General features: G+C 46.4%; 2 protein-coding genes across 2 annotated transcripts; both read left to right on the top strand.

The window, feature by feature from the left end:
• The first annotated feature begins 7,578 nt into the window (after positions 1-7,578).
• On the top strand, positions 7,579-11,338 carry LOC117860522 (protein CURVATURE THYLAKOID 1A, chloroplastic). Its single transcript, XM_034743837.2, has 5 exons — positions 7,579-7,995; positions 9,952-10,052; positions 10,127-10,234; positions 10,357-10,428; positions 10,886-11,338. Exons 1-5 carry the CDS (start codon positions 7,872-7,874, stop codon positions 10,949-10,951), a joined length of 471 nt encoding a protein of 156 aa, XP_034599728.1. The 5' UTR covers positions 7,579-7,871; the 3' UTR covers positions 10,952-11,338.
• Positions 11,339-14,326: 2,988 nt separating this feature from the next.
• LOC117860519 (14-3-3-like protein GF14-C) lies at positions 14,327-17,709 on the top strand. The gene is made up of 6 exons (XM_034743834.2): positions 14,327-14,406; positions 15,766-16,178; positions 16,284-16,362; positions 16,493-16,615; positions 17,205-17,321; positions 17,409-17,709. Exons 2-6 carry the CDS (start codon positions 15,787-15,789, stop codon positions 17,466-17,468), a joined length of 771 nt encoding a protein of 256 aa, XP_034599725.1. The 5' UTR covers positions 14,327-14,406; positions 15,766-15,786; the 3' UTR covers positions 17,469-17,709.
• Positions 17,710-18,250: the final 541 nt, after the last annotated feature.

Here is an 18,250-nt window from a genome sequence, read left to right as displayed (position 1 = left end):
GGTTCTCCTGCGTATTTGCGGGAGCCGACGCTTCCTCCAATCTCTCCTCGCGCGCTATCCTGCACGCCGCCGCGTCGATCTGGCCGGCGCGGAGGCCGTCGTGACCCCTGCCACTGCCGTTACGAGGAGCCTCGTCGTGACCGCTGCCGTTGCTGTAGGGCCCCGCCTCAGCCGCGCTTGTCACCGTCGGTCCCCCTTCGTGCCCTCGGGCGAAGCCTCACGCATGGCCGCCGCCGCGGGAGCCCTTACCGCCCGCCGGTGCTTCCAATTCCTGCTGCTCCACCGAGCCCTCGGTGCGCCGCCTACCAGCGCTTCCCCTCATGCCGCACTGCTGTGCTCCAGGCTGCCGCGAGCCCACGACGCTCGGACGGACCACGTGGGGCGCACCAGGCATCCTACATGAAATGGAAGATGAAGTTAGTACGGTGACGCACGCCAAAATTTACATGTAGAGATAATAAACGGACACTTACAGAATCCAAGCGCTGATCAGAGAGACGTCCAGGGCATCATGATGGTACACTTCGTATATATCCTTGAAGTCTAGCCACAGCACTTTCTCCCCTTCACCGTGAAAATCTATCGGTTTTACCTTCATGCCGATCATCTCCCTCGAGTTGGCGGATGCCGTCATGTACCATTGATGGAATTCGTACATCTTTGTTGATAGCTTCCGTAGCATTGAAGGCTTTACTAGAGGTTTGCCTAGCTCATAAGGCCATCTCGGCTCAGGGGGCGGTGCAGTTGGCGTCTCGACTTGCCCTATGCATTCATCAAGTCCCAGACCTGTTTCTTCCATGAACTTCAATATATTTGCTTGTTGATCCAAGGGCATTGCTTTTACCCGTTGAGCATCTTTTTTTGATAAATGCCTGAGGTCGGGGACTGGACCGCTGGAGGATGATTTTCCTTTTCTTTTATCCTTTTCATCAGCCTTTACTAGAGCCCGTTCATAGTTTGACAAGAGTGGTATCCTTTTCTTGGCTCCTTCCTCCATCCTGATAAAAAAGTTTAAATCTCACCGACTTACTGGCGGTGGCTCCATCTCCCTTGCCTTTTTTAATTCGGCTTGTTTCTTGAACCACTCACTGGCCTCTCGTTGGATTTCTGCCCACTGTTCCGCATGAGACATTGCCTCAAAGCATTCCTTGCGAGCCACTTCAGGGTCGACCTTTGTTTTCTTCTTTCTCTGCTGTCTTTGCTTGGGAGGCGGTGCTCGTGACTTCTTGAGTGGTGCTGCAGGTTCCTTCGAGGGGGCCGCTCTTGGTGCCGGCGACGGTGATCGGGGAGGGGTGTTGTTATTGTCGTCGTCGCTCCCAGCACCAGGATGTGGTGGAGATGGAGACCTTGATATAGATCGAAGAGACGGTCCTGGAGCAGGAGATGCTGGTCTCGAGGTATGAGGAGAAGGTCGCTGCTCGGGATCTACGGGGAGCGGTCTTGAGGTCTGAGGAGATGGCTCCGTGCGGGGAATAATGATGTAGCGTTTCTTCCATAGAATGATCCCATGAAGCGCATCTGCCAATGTCTTTTCCCCGTCGCCTCCCGGGAAGTCGAGCTCTAGACCTTCATACTGGGCATCTACTATTTGCTCGACGCAGACGCTGGCGTAGCCTGTTGGAATGTCCATGCCATGACTGCTCTGCCCTGCCAGGGTTGGTAACGCACTTCCGTACGCTACCTGTACATATAGCAGAAGTAAACAAGTTGAACTCCGATCTTGAGGCCTGGATCAATTGACAAGATTGCATAAATATTATGTATAAGTATACCTTAATAGTGAGGTTGCCGACCGGTGCATGCAGCTCACATGAGGTCCGTTGCGTGATGGCATCCACGGGGAACCGTTGCTCCTCCACGGGTAACCTGGGCGTCTGCGCATCGGGGACCCCTGTAGAAGCACAACTGCTCCCGAGGCGTTGAGAAGGGCTGGCGGTGTGAGGATTCGGCATTGCTCCAGATTGCGCCAACTCCGCAACTGCGTCGGCCACCCGCCGATTGATTTCATCCATCATTCTTTATTCTAGCATCTGCCGCCAGCTCTCCTCCATCTGTTCCTTTCTTCGCTTCCGGCTTCTGTAAGAGGCGTTGTCGCCTCGGAAAGCGAACTTCCACGGAACCACCCCGAACCCCCGGCAACGTCCTGGGTGCTCTGGATTACCGAGGGCCAATGTGAGCTCATCATTTTCTCGGTCCACCCTCAACCTCCCAGCCTTGGAATCTTCAATGTTCTTCATGAGATGTTCGGCCTTCTCACGTATTGTGTCATTGAAAATCAGCGTCCCATCCTCTTGGCTTAGGGAGCCTCCATGAGCGTAGTACCAGTTCTTTGATCGTTCGGGCCATTCAATAGTTGCAGGTATGATTCCCCGTTCGATCAGATCTTGTTCCATCTTTCTCCACTTGGGAATTGCTGAGCCATACCCACCTCGCCCCAAATGATGGTGGTAGCCCTTCTGACTAGCATTTGCAACGTTGGTCGTGATCTTTTTCACACCTTCTTCACTCCTCTTGTATTCAACAAATGCATCCCAGTGGTCCCTCAACTTTGGCCACGCGTTGAAGTCTGGAGTTTTGCCCTTCTTGATGTAGTGGGTGTCCAGCATCTTCTTGAATGTCTGGAATTGAGTAGCCATCTTCTTAAGCGTCCACGCTTTGACATCCTTCTCACTATATCCTTCGGGGAATGTGAAATGTCTCTTCACGTCTTCCCACAGCATATTCTTTTCTGTCTCTGGAAGGGCGTACGGATTATCGCTTCTGCCCTTCCATTCTCTGATGCTGATAGGCACGTTGTCCCGGACGATTGTCCCGATTTGACTAACGTACTTCTTTGCTACTTTCTCGGGAGCAACCGGCCTGCCCTCTTCTGTAACTTCGGTGATGACAAGCCTCCCTTCCATCACCTTTGTACGACCTCGGGTCTTCTGCCCTTGTGTCGATCCGGAGGGCTAACAGTTCAAGATTCGTTAATTAGTACGTAGTAGTAGCGGTGGCGTGAAACAATACAAGAATGGTTGTATATACCTCGCCGGAACCTTCCGCCACGGCAAGTTGTTGCTGCGGCTGTTGCTCTTCATTCCCATCGGCATACATGTTGAGGAACATGTCCGCCTGGGTGCCCTCTTCATCCGTGTATGATAGTGGAACGTTGTCGCCACTACCATCACCAGCGATTATCTGCTCCATGATATACCTTGCGGTCTTATCGTCTGCCATTTCAACTATTGCTGGAAACATACATGGAATCATACATGACAGTCATAGAAATTGTCTTAATACAAATTTGTACAAAGTCCTACAAAGTCCGGAATCATACATGTATATAATGAAATCATAAAATAACATGAATCGTACAAAGTCCGGAATATTTATACAAATTTCTATGAATTTTGACGAATTTCTACAAATTTCTACGAATTTTGACAAATTTCTACAAATTTCTATGAATTTATACAAATTTCTATGAATTTTGACAAATTTCTACAAATTTTTATGAATTTCTACAAATTTCTATGAATTTTGACGAATTTTACGAATTTGTATGAATTTCTACAAATTTCTACGAATTTCTATGAATTTCTACAAATTTCTACGATTTTCTATGAATTTCTACAAATTTTTACGAATTTCTATGAATTTCTACAAATTTCTACGAATTTCTACGAATTTTGACGAATTTCTACGAATTTTGACGAATTTCTACGAATTTTGACGAATTTCTACGGCGGCGATAAGGGCGGCGGAGGCGGGACGGCGGCGGTCAGGGCGGCGGTACGGCGGAGGCGGTTCACCGGAACCACGGGCGGTGCCTACTACGTTGTGATGGGCGGCAGGACGGTGGCGATCACGGCGGCTACTCGGCGGCGATCACGACGGCTACAAGGCGGCGATCACGGTAGCTACTCGGCGGGACGGCGGCGATCACGACGGCTACTCGGCGATCTCTGTATCAACTCTAACTTAACAAGCTAACTAGAAATCTAACTTAACAAACTAACTAGAAATCTAAAAATCTAACTTAACAAAATTAGAAATCTAAAAATCTAACTTAACAAAATTACAATTCTATCTAAAAAAAACAAAATTAAAAGAAAACCCTCTCCCGGCGCACCGGCCGGCGCGGCAGACCTCTCGCGCGCGGGGCGGTGGCCGGGGCGGCGGGACGGCGGCGGCCGGGCGGCGTGCGGGACAGCGGCGGCCGGGGCGGCGACGAGGACGAAGACGACGGCGGTGGCCGAGGCGAAGACGACGACGGCGGCTACAAGGGACGGCGACGAGGGGCGACGAGGGGCGACGAGGATGGAGCCGGCGACGAGGGGCGACGAGGATGCAGCCGGCGACGAGGTGGCCGGGGGCTGGGCCCGTCGACGGACGAGGAGGGGATCGAGGAGGGCCGGCCGGGGGACGACGACGGCGCAATGCGGGACGTCGACGGCGCAATGGGGGACGACGACGGCGGCGGCCGGCGAGGGAGGCGGACGGGCGGCGACGGCGGAGAGCGCGGGACTTGCGAAATTTTCGCTAAGTGTGGAACTGGCGGGGGGTAGAAGGGAGTACAGTGCCTTTTAACCCCCCCTTTTATCCCGGTTCGTAATGGGACCCGGGACAAAAGAGGGTGGGTTGGAGCGCACCCTTTTATCCCGGGTCCCGTCACCAACCGGGATAAAAGGCCCCCCCTTTTATCCCGGTTGGTGACGGGACCCGGGACAAAAGGGTGCCCCCGCCAGGTGGGGCTGGGAGCGTACCCTTCAAGTACATGCTGTCTGTGTCGTCTAAACAGTGGGTGCATGCCCGATATCCCTTATTTGTCTGTCCTGAAAGGTTACTCAATGCAGGCCAATCGTTGATGGTTACGAACAACAGTGCTCGTAGATTAAAGATCTCTTGTCTATCCTCATCCCACACACGTACACCTTCTTCCTTCCAGAGCTGTAAAAGGTCATCAACCAACGGCCTTAGGTACACGTCAATGTCGTTGCCGGGTTGTTTTGGGCCTTGGATAAGCGCCGGCATCATAATGAACTTCCGCTTCATGCACAGCCAAGGAGGAAGGTTGAACATACAAAGGGTCACAGGCCAAGTACTATGACCACTACTCAACTCACCGAATGGATTGAAATCCATCAGTACTTAAACCAAACCTTATGTTCCTTGCTTCACTTTCAAAGTCTGGGAATGTTCTATCAATTGATCTCCACTGTGCCCCATCTGCGGGGTGTCTCAGCATCTCATCTTCCTTACGGTCTTCTTTGTGCCATCGCATCAACTTAGCATTCGCCTTGTTCCTGAACAAGCGCTTCAAGCGTGGTATTATAGGGAAATACCACATCACCTTCGCGGGAACTCTCTTCTTGGGAGACTGCCCCTCGACATCACCAGGATTATCTCGCCTGATCTTATACCGCAGGGCTTCGCAGACGGGACAAGCATCCAATTTCTCGTATTCATCACCACGATAGAGGATACAGTCATTAGGGCATGCGTGTATCTTCTGAACCTCCAATCCGAGAGGGCAAATAATTTGTTTAGCTTCATATGTTGTGGACGGTAATTCATTATTCTCGGGGAGAATCTTCTTGACAATGTTCAACATCCCCTGAAATGCCTTATCGGACACACCATTTTTTGCCTTCCATTGCACAAATTCTAGTGTCGTACCTAGTTTTTTATGGCCCTACTGGCAACCTGGGTACAACAATTTTTGGTGATCATCTATCATGCGCTGCAACTTTGCTGCTTCCTTCTCAGTTTCGCAATCTCTGTATGCATCTCGTATCACCTGACCAAGGTCATCAGTAGGGTCATTTTCTGCAAACTCATCTTCATCAGCCTCGCCCATTGTAGTACCTGCAAAAGCTTGGCCTGCAACCCAGTCCGGAATGGTGTCATCTTCCTCCTCCTCCTCGCCATCTTCCATTACAACCCCTAGTTCACCGTGCTTGGTCCAAACCAAATAGTTAGGCATGAAACCGTATTTAAACAAGTGGCTGTGAATAGTCCCCAGGAATCCTTTGAATACTCCTTCCTGTTATTGCATTGGAAGCATGGACAACATACGAACCCATTCTCTGGCTTGTTCGCTTTTGCCACTTCGAGAAAATAATGCAAGCCATCAATAAACACCTTGCTCCGCCTGTCTGCATTATACATCCATTGCCGGTCCATCTGCATCGTATTACGCATGAAAATGGATTACACTTGACAATGGATTACGCGTGAAAATCGATTAAAGATCCAAACAACATGGTACAATACAACAACATGAAGATCCAAATACACATATTTAAATTATTATCATAACACTGCATAAGTTGTTCAACTTGAAGACCGTGATCATCTCGCGAGGATGTCCTCAACTGGGCAGCACCGCACTTCGTCATTAAAGAGGTTAGATGCTACGGAAAAGGGGACACGGTCACGATGTCCGTATCCACTCTTTCTCGTAGAATCGAACCTCCTTCTTGACATACGTTGCTGCTCGGCGGAGAACATCCTCGGCGAGATGAACACGGTATGCAAGTTCAACAAGTAGCAGAAGTCATCTATGTACAAAAATTCTTTCCTTACCACTACAGAAGTTGTTGAACTTGAATACCGTGTTCATTTCGCGAGGATGTCCTCAGCTAGGCGGCACCGCACTTCATCATGAAAGAGGTTAGATGCTACGGAAAATGGGACACGGTCACGATGTCCGTATCCACTCTTTCTCGTAGAATCGAACCTCCTTCTTGACATACGTTGCTACTCGGCGGAGAACATCGTCGCAGAAATGAACACGGTATGCAAGTTCAACAAGTATATGAATTTAAAAAACCATATTGAATTTGATAAGATAAACCGTCTAGACAAGGTAGCATCATTTTTAAACCACTGAAATAATGCATACTATATATGACACATCAATCTCCCTCACATTCTAGCTCAAAATATCTCTCCATTTTTCTACTTCATCATCACATTGTAGCAAATAATCTTTCCATCTCCAAAGCATAAATCAAAGCATAACACAAGGATGAAGTAGCAAACCTTCGCAGCACTTGTTGGCTGAGTCAAATTTCCACGAAAATGAGGGAAAAAACTTCGGGCAGCACCTCCCTTGCTTGGGCACCACCGGAGAGTAGGTGAAGCTCAGCTCTCTACCAATGTGCTGGACTGGCTCGGGCTGGAGGAAGAAGAAAGTCTCTGTCTCGGGATATGGTGAGGGATGAGTTTTTATCCCGGTTAAAAACTCCAACCGAGACAAAAGGAAACACCTTTTGTCCCGGTTGGAAGTTTATCCCGGTTGGAGGATCCAACCGGGATAAAAGGGTGGGTCCGGCCACCGACGCCCCCCAGCTAGCCGTTGCAACCGGGACTAAAGGGGGGCCTTTAGTCCCGGTTGCAATTACCAACCGGGACTAATGCTCCCCTCCAAATTTCCGCACCCCCCGCACCCCATTTTGTCCCGGGCCAACTTTAAACCGGGATAAAAGGGGGTGGATCGAAAGTCAGTTCTCTACTAGTGATTGGAGGTAGCTTGCAGCAATCTGCCGAGCTGATATTTTGAGACCTCGTTTTTTTGAAGAATTTTTTGAAACTCGAGTTAGCTCTATGCCTTCGGCGCGGCCCCTCGCCGGCGACGCCGCCGCCGCGGCCTTACACTGTCAGAACCACACGGCTTCTCGCACCACGTGCTACACCTACCCGTTCTCCAGTCTCCACTCGAACCCACCCACCTGAAGCTCCAAGCCCAAAGCAAGCAAGCTCCGCAACCACCCTCTGCTCCTCTACGGGTCTCCGCTCCCTTCTCCTCTCCTAGGGTTAGCAAGCTTGGTCTCGTAGGCCTTCGCGCGCGACTGCGCCCGCCCGCTGCCCGCACCGGCACCGAGATGGCAGCCGCCGCTGCGGCGGCGCGGCCGGTGCCCCTCCGCCGCCCAGGCGCTCTCCTCCGCTCTCCGGGGCCCTGCAGCCTGCTCGCCTCCCGCGTCGCGGCGCCGTTCCCCCGCCGCACAGGTACTGAGTGGTTCTCATCTTTTGATGTTCTTCTGAAGCTCTCGTATGCTTCGAAATGGGATGGGCAACAGCTGTTCCCACTCTATTTTGGTCGTTCCGTCGTTGTACTCTAGTGGCTCCAAACTGTACATGACATTGTTCTGCTTATATGAGCAAGTTGTGAGCTATTCCAATTTCAAAACGCTTGGTCGGAGCTATGCTAAAATTCCATATCGCCTGACGAAAGGCTCAACCTCCAAAATCTGTCGTATACCCATCGAAATAGTTATTAATTGCAATGCTGATTCATTTTACAGCACACCATTTTGGTGCGTGTGGAATCACAGGCAGTGCTAACTTCTGTTCTCATGACGTTTAAAGTGATTCTGTGGTAGGACTTTGAACGCCACCAGGTTCCTGTTTTCTATGCTATCAGGTTGCTATGATTTCCAATTGGTGAGTATAAATGAGGCCTGGGAATGGGAGTGTGCGCTCATTTGGTCAGGATCCATGTTAATATTCTCAGATTTTTTTTCCAGTGTGCACACACTGTTTTTTCAGGAGTAGTTTGTAGGTGCTGCCGATACAGAGCATATTCGTTGATAGAAATAGCTACATAACTGCACAATTCTGTAGTGCAGGTTAAATAAAAAAAAATTGTCCACTAAAGTAATCCTGATCCCCCAGCCATTTATCAAATGAATGTGCACTCATTCACAGCATTATTTGTGAAACAATTCTGATTACACAAGAATATAAATCAGACTTGTTAATTACAGTTCATTTATGTTCCTCATTCTCGAATATCAATTGACCTTCCTCATTACTCAAGGGAGCTGCTATACATGAAGTAGCAGCTGGAACTATTTGGCAAGTTCTAGGCATGGAGCTGGCAGGACCAACTAGCGGAGCATAAGTTCCTCGTCCATCAATTCGTGACACAGCGGGCACACAACACACAGTTCAAATCATCTACTGAAGTGCACAACTCACGTTTTTCAAATGCCAGAATCAAAAGTTTTCCGATATTTCTCATCTTAAGACCTAAAAATCAGCATTCTTTATAAAATTCATTCAATAAACACATTCACAGCTTCGTACATCATGCTGGTACATTATTTTCACAAGCCTGTCCACCACGCTGGTGCATTTACTTTTGCAAGTCCGGTACCTAGCTGCTGCAGTGAAGAAATGACATAGCGGTGTTGCTGCTGGCAAGGCCGATGTGTTGCATGAATCCTCCTAGTGTGCCACAAAGTAACTTATCGATAAGGAACTCTATCTTTTCATTACAAACCCTAGCTGCTGCATCATGGAAGACGTGGGCAAAGTCCATGTGATTAGGGAGAATGGTAGTATAAGAGGTAGATATTGAAGGTGTCACCTGGATCAGATTTGAGAAAAGGGGAGTTCAGCTTTGGAACCGGGGCTGCAAGCATTTTCTTTTCTCCAGGTCCTACTTTCGTACTAAATATTGCTTCTCTGTCATGAGGTGGTTGACAAGATTCCTTAAACATTATTCTTTTTTTTGTGCTCTACAACTTCCCAAAAAATGCCATCCAAACCCGAAGTTTTAGGCTGATATTTTGGTTTGTGTTATCAATTTCTTTGTTTAGGATGTTAAATTATTATTACCTGTTAATGGGACATAGGAGCCAGGAGAACGCAATTGCCTCTGCCTGACAAGATCTGTCTATGCCCCTTTTAACTGAAACAGTTGTGATTTGGTAAAGTATGTCTGTTCTGAACCTTTAAAAAAATTATGCCTGTTCTTGTTACCAAACATTGGAAAAGTTTCTGTAAGAAGCCAGGGGCATCGTTTCCTTTTTCTGAAGAAAGGGTTTCAATCAGTTAGACCCTCCAAGAAATAGATGGCTTGAATGTCTGCTATATAATTGGCAAAGTTATCTAACAAATCTTGGCAGAATTTGGTTGATGGTAAAACTAATGTAACAGAATTTCCTTATTTTTCAACAGATTCCCTGAAGATAAATCAACTCCGGCTAGCAGCTGCACGATTTTCAAAAGAGAGCAACTCTGATGAGGACGATGATCTCCTTTCTGAACTCAGGGATAAGGTTAGTTTAAAAGCAATATACTATCTCTATGCTAACAAACTTAGTAAAAATAGTTACCGTAATGTCTACTACAGTGGGATGCCATAGAGAACAAGTCCTCTCTTCTCTTGTATGGTGGTGGAGCAGTCCTTGCTGTCTGGATATCCTTGGTTGTGGTCAGAGCTCTCGACTCTGTCCCATTGGTAATATATCTACCTTATCTTGGTATTTCCATTTACTTGTGGCTGTTCATTCTCTAAGTCCATGATGTTATTCATATTGCCATCTGCTTATTTGATTACTGTTTTCTTGCCGTGATCTGTAGCTCCCGGGCTTATTGGAGCTAGTTGGGCTCAGCTACTCGGGATGGTTTGTATACCGGTACCTGCTCTTTCAGGTAATCTTTAAACCATGTAGGTTGGCCGTGAGACTTCTTTTCCACTATTCAACACGAGTTTCTCAAGTTCAGGTTGTCCTTAACTGTGAACACCTAAAAGTTGCCCGTGGAAGATGCACACACAGCTTTGATATTAATGAGCTAGCACAGATCAAGTTGTCCACTCTCCTTGCCTGACATGCCCACCAGATAAACAGCTGGCTAGTGTGCTTTGTCAAAGCTAGATGCAGTGTCCTTTCTCCTTTGCATTTGGTTGAGCCTGATTACAATTCAACATAGCATTAAAAATGCACATGATTTGTGTTGAATATGTGTCGGTGCAACCTGCAAGGATGCAACACCAAGACCAAATACCTGGTTTCTGTACTTTTAGTTTGTCCAAGTATTGGTTCTGATCATCCGTATGTTTTAGTTCCATTAAATGAATGCCTGCTAAAAATCCGTATTGTTCTGGCAGGAAAACCGGAAAGAATTGGCCGATAACCTCGATGATCTAAAGAAAAGGATCACTGGTGATGAATAGCTGTATTCTTGCTTTGGGACCTTGTAGGCTTCTATTCTTAATGCCAGTCAATTTAGATATGATCCAGAAATATTCAGAGCTATTGAGGTATGGCATCCCACGCCTCCCGTGCAATCTACAGTTCAGCATGGTGTTTTGCTGAATCTTCTGATTCCTGAAGACGCATCTCTACATTTTCAAGCCGCGCTGAAATTCTTGTGATTCCCTCATGCAAGCTGTGGTTCCTCTCACGAATTCCCCGTGCTGCCCGGAGTAGGAAATTAGCCGCCGGAACGTACAATTGTATTGTAAGGTGTAAAGTCATCTGAATTAAACCAGAAGCACTCTGTTCTCCCACTTGGTCAGAGATGACGCACCTTATATTGCTAATCGAGTGATTAATTTACACGCCCTGTATCTGTATCTGAAACATCTTTGCTTTCCATGTTTGCTCTGAATTTGTCGGTTGGCTACCTGGCCGCTGCCACGAACTATTTGTGCCGCCCTGCAGTTCCATGCATGGATTATCACTCGCATCAATGGTTTTTCCAGATTTAGACCTAGTTGTGTCATATCGGATATTCGGATGCTAATTAGGAGGACTAAATATAAATTAATTATAAAACTAATAGCAGAATTCCTAGGTTAAATCGCGAGATGAATCTATTAAGACTAATTAATCTATCATTAGCGAATGGTTATTGTAGCACCACATTATCAAATCATGAATTAATTAGGCTTAATAGATTCGTCTCGCGATTTAGTCTAGTGGTTGCAATTAGTTTTGTAATTAGCCTATGTTTAATACTCCTGATTAGTGTCAAACATCCGATATGACAGGGGCTAAGGTTCAGCCCCTATCCCCCAAACACCCCCTTATGCAAATTGTAGGTCATTTTAACTTTTTAAGTTCATAGATATTATTATGCACTTAGATATTATATTTAGATGTCTACCTAAAAAATATAATGATCTACGATTCAAAACGGAGGGAGTATATCTAAGTGCATAGAAAACTATGCACTAGAAAAGTTAAAAATAGCATAGAAACTATACCCCTAGAAAAATTAAAATAATTTTTAATTTACAATAATTTAGAACGGAGCTAGTACCAAATAGGTGCGCATGCACCGTCTGATACGATCGATATCTTTGGCTCTTTGCCGTACGAACGCTGTCAAAGACGTGCCACATCAGGATTTGCAGCCTGTGCCACGTCACACTCCGGATTGCTTCGGCGAGATGCCATCCCTTTCCGCGCCGGGATGAGACCAACTTGACGTGGAAAAGCGAGCGTGTGTTGGGCTGTTGGCTCCGCAATAATTCTGCCCGCGCGCGCTGTCGCCGTTCCTGGCGCGCGACTTGAGCTGCCAGCCACGGTCCACCACGCACGTGCCCGACTGCCTGATCCTGTACGCGGCTTTTTTTTCTTTTCCATTTTTTTCATCCAATTTTTTCACACCATTTTGTATTCGAGTGAATATATTTTATGCATATAACATACTTGCATAAATTATTTAACAACACTCCAATAAAAATTATGGTAAATATTATACTTATAAATTGTGTATATAATAAAAATTGTGCTCTAAAAGTTATCATATAAGTTTTTGTTAGGAAAAAGTTATGCATATAAATCGTGTGTATAAGTTAAATTTTTCTAAAATAAAAAATTAAAATCGTCCTTTTAGAAATTGTATATAGAAGTTATACGTACGAGTTCTGCGTGCCATTAAAATTGTACTAGATTATACGTTAAAGTTATGTGTATAATCTATGATATTCAAAAATGGAAGAGAATTAAAACTTTCAAAAAATAGAAAGGTCAGGGGATTGTCCGGAATCGATGGTTGGGAGGCTTCATGCCAGTTAGACCCTGTTTAGTTTCCCCAAACTTCTAACTTTGACATTATGCAAAAAGAAGGTTCTCCATCGCATCAAACCTGCGGTACATGCATGGGGTACTAAATGTAAACGAAATCAAAAACTAATTGCATAGTTTTGTTGTACTTTGCGAGACGAATCTTTTGAGCCTAATTAGTCAATATTTAGACAATAATTCACAATATAAATAAAACGCTACAGTGTGCTACAGTGCTACAACAGTAATTTTACATCTTCAAACTTTGGGCAACTAAACAAGGTCTTAGCATGGTCCTGTTGGCTACTTGCTCCGGCGAGCCTGGACAGCGAGGTGTCACCCGTGATCGCGACCTCTGCGATGGCTGGTTGCTAGTGCTGGGCCGGGCTGCAACTTTGCCCGGAAATTTGTTGTTCCTTTGACAAAAGCTTGTACGGCGCCATATTCTTTATTTTTTAAATAACGATTTTATTTTCTTTTTAAAGGAGGTTCTAAAATTGAGAGGTTATGTAGCCTTGGGGAAAAAAGGACCTGGTCCAAATTTGCCCGGTCTAGTTTTTAGATATTTGTTGGCAGCTAGTAGACGCCTAGAGTCCTAGATCATGGTTATAATTCATCGGAATGGCGTGCATGTGGGGCATCCACAATGCTGGAAGGCTCGTGGTCACTGTGCATTTGGTTTTCTTGGTGATTGGTTTGCTGGCAAACTAATTTCGGCCGCTTTTTACGCCTTTTTATAGTATCTTAATGAAAGTAGCTTTTTTGGGCAATCGATTTTGATGACCAAATTTGAGGTGAAAACATATCCACATGTTTTAAAGGGCGGAAAAGTGATTTGCTACATGCATGATCTCCTATCTTTTCCTTTGAAAGAGAAAGGGCCATAGATCATTATAGTAGTTGGAGCAACCTTTTTCTGTGTGAATACCATGTGCAGGCGCTGCCGACCAGCTGTGCATGATGCTGAAATGCTGATGCCCGTTAATCCGAACCGTCAAATCAGGCACTAATCACATGATTATGCGATGAATTGCAAGGCCTTTTCTTATCGTCGTGCCGGCTTTTTAGCAGAATAATGTTGAGTTTCCACTTTGGCGCTTTGCAGACAGGATCATTTCATTAGGAAAGCAAAGCCTGTTTCGGAAAAAAAAGAAAGAGAAAAATGACCAAACATCTCCCGGCGTACTACATGGCCGCACGCACAACCCGACCGGACCCACATGTCATGGGCAAGGGCCGGCTTTTCCAGTTCGCGGAGCCCGAGGGAGAGGTTCTCAATCGCGCAGGGGGATATTCCCCACCGACCACGTACTCCGAGCCCACCACACTGGATCACCCCTCCAAATGACAACCTGGTCCCACAGTTCTCTGGGCCCGCATGTCAGCCGCGGTCGCCTTGCGCGAGGGATGCCGGTGCGGGCCCCACCCGCAGGCGTGACGCCGCGCCATTGGCCCGCTGACCACAGCCTACCTCTCGCGTCTCGCTATAAAGACACGCCCATTCCCACGCCGTTGCGCCCTGTCCACCCCCCCCCCCCCCCCCCCCCACCCCAGCATCCGGAGTTCCCGACCGCGCCGTTCCGCTGCGCTCGAGAGCCGACCCACGCTCCAGGAGGTTAGGGTTACCGATTTGCCTGTCCCTTCTCTCGAGAAATTAATCCTGCGTGCTGTCCTGCTGCTTGATCTCGTTGTGCTTCGTGTTCGTGGTACGCTAGATGCGTGGGAGTGCCGCGAATTTTATTCGATTTTTTTGGGGGCGATGTTCTGGCATGCGGCTAGATCCGCTCGTCTCGGGCGTTACTGGGTGGGTTTGCTTGGTCTCGATCTGCGAGATCTGAGGCGGGGCGCGTAGATCCGTCCGATTTGGCAGTAGTTTGGTGTGAGGACCGAGGACCTTTTGGGTTCCCCTTCTGTGGTGAGCGGCTTGTGTATGTTGGAGGGAGTAAACGGAGGGGATGGAATGTGGAATTTCTTTAGTCGAATGCGTTCGTTTATCTGAATGGTTAGCGTATACCTGGATATTTGATCTGGATGCAGGCGTACTCTGCAACTAGGGTATCTAAGGGTAGTGCGGTTTGTTGCAGGGAGGTGTTGGGGTTGAATTTTCTGTTGATGAACTATTATGTGTGGGATTCGCTAGGGATACAGAACCTGTTGGTCTGTGCTGAAAATGTGGTAGGATTAAATCATTAGATATCTCTGTGGTTAGATCTGGCTGGCCCATTTCAGTGATCTGTTAGTCTGTGATGTAAATAGTTCGTGTATGACTTGGATATGACATGGATTCTTTTAGGTGGTGTTTGGTTGGCTCAAATGTAACGCAATTCGATTACCGAATGTAATGAATCACATTACAGATGTTTGGTTGTGGTGGTTTGTAATCAATTGACGCTAATCGAATCCCTTGCCTATACAATACCTATACAAGCTTGTTACCCCTCCTCCCCCACTGTAATTAACACCCACGCCGTAATCTGATTACGTTACTAGAGTGCAACCAAACAAAGAGGGTAATCACCCATTCCGCCACCGAATACTCTAATCTGATTCCCTTTGCGTTTATGTTACCTTAGCACGAACCAAACACTATCTTAGTCTCTTGCATCATATCATAATGTGTTGATGGTTTGTTTGATTCAAATGGATTTGGTATTGTGGAATTATATTGATTATTAGTTTGCTTGGAGTCATATATTACTATTTTGAACCGTGGATTTTTTGTGCTAGCACCTTGTGTTAGATTAGCTGATGCCTCCTTGTGTGACTGTTTGTCACTGGTTGAATCAGATTTGTGTGACCCTATCTTGTTGCTCAGAAATGTTTAGTCACCATTCTTATTTTAGCAAACATGAGTGAAATGAATGACTTGTTGATTTTTATGGCCAGCATGCACATTTTCTGTATACCTGAGTAATTTTGTTTAGTTTCTACTGGCTTTTGGCAGCGACTTTATCAGTTTATTTTGTTGTTACAGTAAGCCTTATCCTTGATCAACATGTCGAGGGAAGAGAATGTTTACATGGCCAAGCTGGCAGAGCAGGCCGAAAGGTACGAGGAGATGGTTGAATACATGGAGAAGGTGGCCAAGACCGTAGATGTTGAAGAGCTCACTGTTGAGGAGCGTAACCTCCTGTCTGTTGCATACAAGAATGTGATTGGGGCTCGCCGTGCTTCATGGCGCATTGTCTCATCTATTGAACAGAAAGAGGAGTCCCGCAAGAATGAGGAGCATGTTTCTCTGATAAAGGAATACCGTGGCAAGATTGAGGCTGAGCTGAGCAATATCTGTGATGGCATCCTGAAGCTGCTTGACTCACACCTTGTGCCTTCTTCTAGTGCTGCTGAGTCAAAGGTCTTCTACCTCAAGATGAAGGGTGACTACCACAGGTTAGGAAGGGTGCAACGCAATATTACAATATGTATTTGAATATGTATAAGCTGAAGTGTAAGCAATCAGATTTGATAACCTTCTTTTCTTTGACACTATCGCAGGTATCTTGCTGAGTTTAAGACTGGCGCTGAGAGGAAGGAATCTGCCGAGAGCACAATGGTGGCCTACAAGGCTGCTCAGGTATGTTCATTTTGCTGCTGGGATGATAGAGTGGTCACTATATTTTCATGTCATAAAAGATGCCCAGTTCATTTGAGTGCCTAGCGACACTCTTTTCTTAGCAAACTCTAATCTGCTATGTAATGTGTAGGATATTGCTCTGGCTGAGCTGGCACCTACCCATCCGATAAGGCTTGGACTAGCTCTTAACTTCTCGGTGTTCTATTACGAGATTCTGAACTCCCCAGACAAAGCTTGCAACCTCGCAAAGCAGGTTGGTATCACATCTACCATTCTGTTACATCCATTTTGCTCTGTTTATGGTGCAGACTGTTTGTGGTGCACTGGAACCTGAACTCAAGAATGGAACCAAAAGTACCCTTTTAACTGAAAATTGTAGGTTCCTTATTGTCCTTGGCTGTTTAGTATAACTGGAGGTCTTGATTGCTCGTCATATGCTAGAACCTTTTCTCTTTTTCACAGTTAGGTTCGTCAACTAAACCATCTTGAACCCAATGTATCAGATCAGATAATTTCTGATTAGTAATGTTAATTTTTAGTTTTCATATGATAGCTTGCCCTCTTAGCTAGCTACATACTACAATTGAATTTGCATGCTTTTAGTGATTGTGTCATTCTGTATTCTGCTGTCATTGCTGGACTGATTATCATTGGCTCTGTTCTGTGGGATTATGATGAGACTTGTTGTATCTGGTGCTCACATTATCAAATGATAATGATTGTAACTACAATTCGTTTACTTTGTCCAAGTAATTGGCTGTCTTGTGTGGGTTACCTTACCAGTTACCAGCTTAAGTCTGTCATTGCAAGATAATTGATGCTGATCTACTAATCCTCTTCAGGCATTTGATGAGGCTATCTCTGAGTTGGACACCCTTGGGGAGGAGTCATACAAAGACAGCACTCTGATCATGCAGCTCCTGAGGGACAACTTGACCCTTTGGACCTCCGACCTCACGGTATTTCCTTCCCTTCCAAGCTTCATCATTTGTCGCTTATCGTCTGCTCACCTTGAGGTGCTAAAAATCTTAAATTGCTCTCTGCAGGAGGATGGTGCTGAGGAGGGCAAAGAAGCCCCGAAAGGCGATGCTGGCGAGGGACAGTAACCCTTAGATGTCCTGTGCTGTCAAAGTTGTGCGCTGCGCCATTATTGTAGCTGCTATCGTCTACCCCGCTCGCTTCTTTTCCTATAGTAGGCTGGTAGAGGTCGAATTAGTTCTCATTGCTTTGCATTGCCGCTAGTTGGCACTAGGCCCATGTGGACTGGTATTGTTCTCCTGGATTTGACAAGCATGTGTGTGGTCGGTCTAGCGTTTTATTGAGCAATATTGAAGTTGTCGTTTTTCATCTAGTTGTTGCAATCAGTTGTTGTATGTGTTCTTCTGACCCTCCGCCCTCCGGAATGGCATCAACACGTGCTTCTGGGCCTCCGGAATGGCAACATGCCATCATCGTGCCTGGGCTGGCATTTTACTAAGGCACTCTTCTATAGCCCATGTGGCCTTTGAATGCTCCTTTGTGTGTTTGGATGCCAGAATTTGGTGAAGCCTGAGTTGCCTGACCACATAGGCTTTTTAAAACTAAAAATTGAAAATAGCAAAACCCCACCCCAAGCAGGGTATTTTCAAATACCGACATACCCATGTATGATGTTTATCACTTCCTTGCATTCTGGTGCTTGTAAGCTTTATGTTATGGTTGATAGGCTGATGCCATTTTGCCTCCAACATTGTTCGACCCGATCTATATGTTATGGTTGTACTTGAGGCGGTTTGTGTGCCAAAGCTTGCCCAAGTGGGAGCGGGTGAGTCATGTGGAATAGGGTTAATCACAAACTTAAGGAAAATAGGGTTAATATTGATGGCTAAAGCATCAGAGACCAAGGAAA

This window comes from Setaria viridis, chromosome 6 (genome assembly GCF_005286985.2).
Source record: "Setaria viridis chromosome 6, Setaria_viridis_v4.0, whole genome shotgun sequence".
NCBI lineage: Eukaryota > Viridiplantae > Streptophyta > Magnoliopsida > Poales > Poaceae > Setaria > Setaria viridis.
This window is presented reverse-complemented; position numbering and strand designations above follow the sequence as displayed.

Coding starts and splice junctions, on each gene's coding strand:
- LOC117860522 (XM_034743837.2), top strand. CDS start 7,872: ATGGCAGCCGCCGCTGCGGCGGCGCGGCCGGTGCCCCTCCGCCGCCCA. Junction 10,053..10,126: donor TTTCTGAACTCAGGGATAAG/GTTAGTTTAAAA, acceptor TGTCTACTACAG/TGGGATGCCATAGAGAACAA. Junction 10,235..10,356: donor CTCTCGACTCTGTCCCATTG/GTAATATATCTA, acceptor CGTGATCTGTAG/CTCCCGGGCTTATTGGAGCT.
- LOC117860519 (XM_034743834.2), top strand. CDS start 15,787: ATGTCGAGGGAAGAGAATGTTTACATGGCCAAGCTGGCAGAGCAGGCC. Junction 16,363..16,492: donor TGGCCTACAAGGCTGCTCAG/GTATGTTCATTT, acceptor TGTAATGTGTAG/GATATTGCTCTGGCTGAGCT. Junction 17,322..17,408: donor TTTGGACCTCCGACCTCACG/GTATTTCCTTCC, acceptor TGCTCTCTGCAG/GAGGATGGTGCTGAGGAGGG.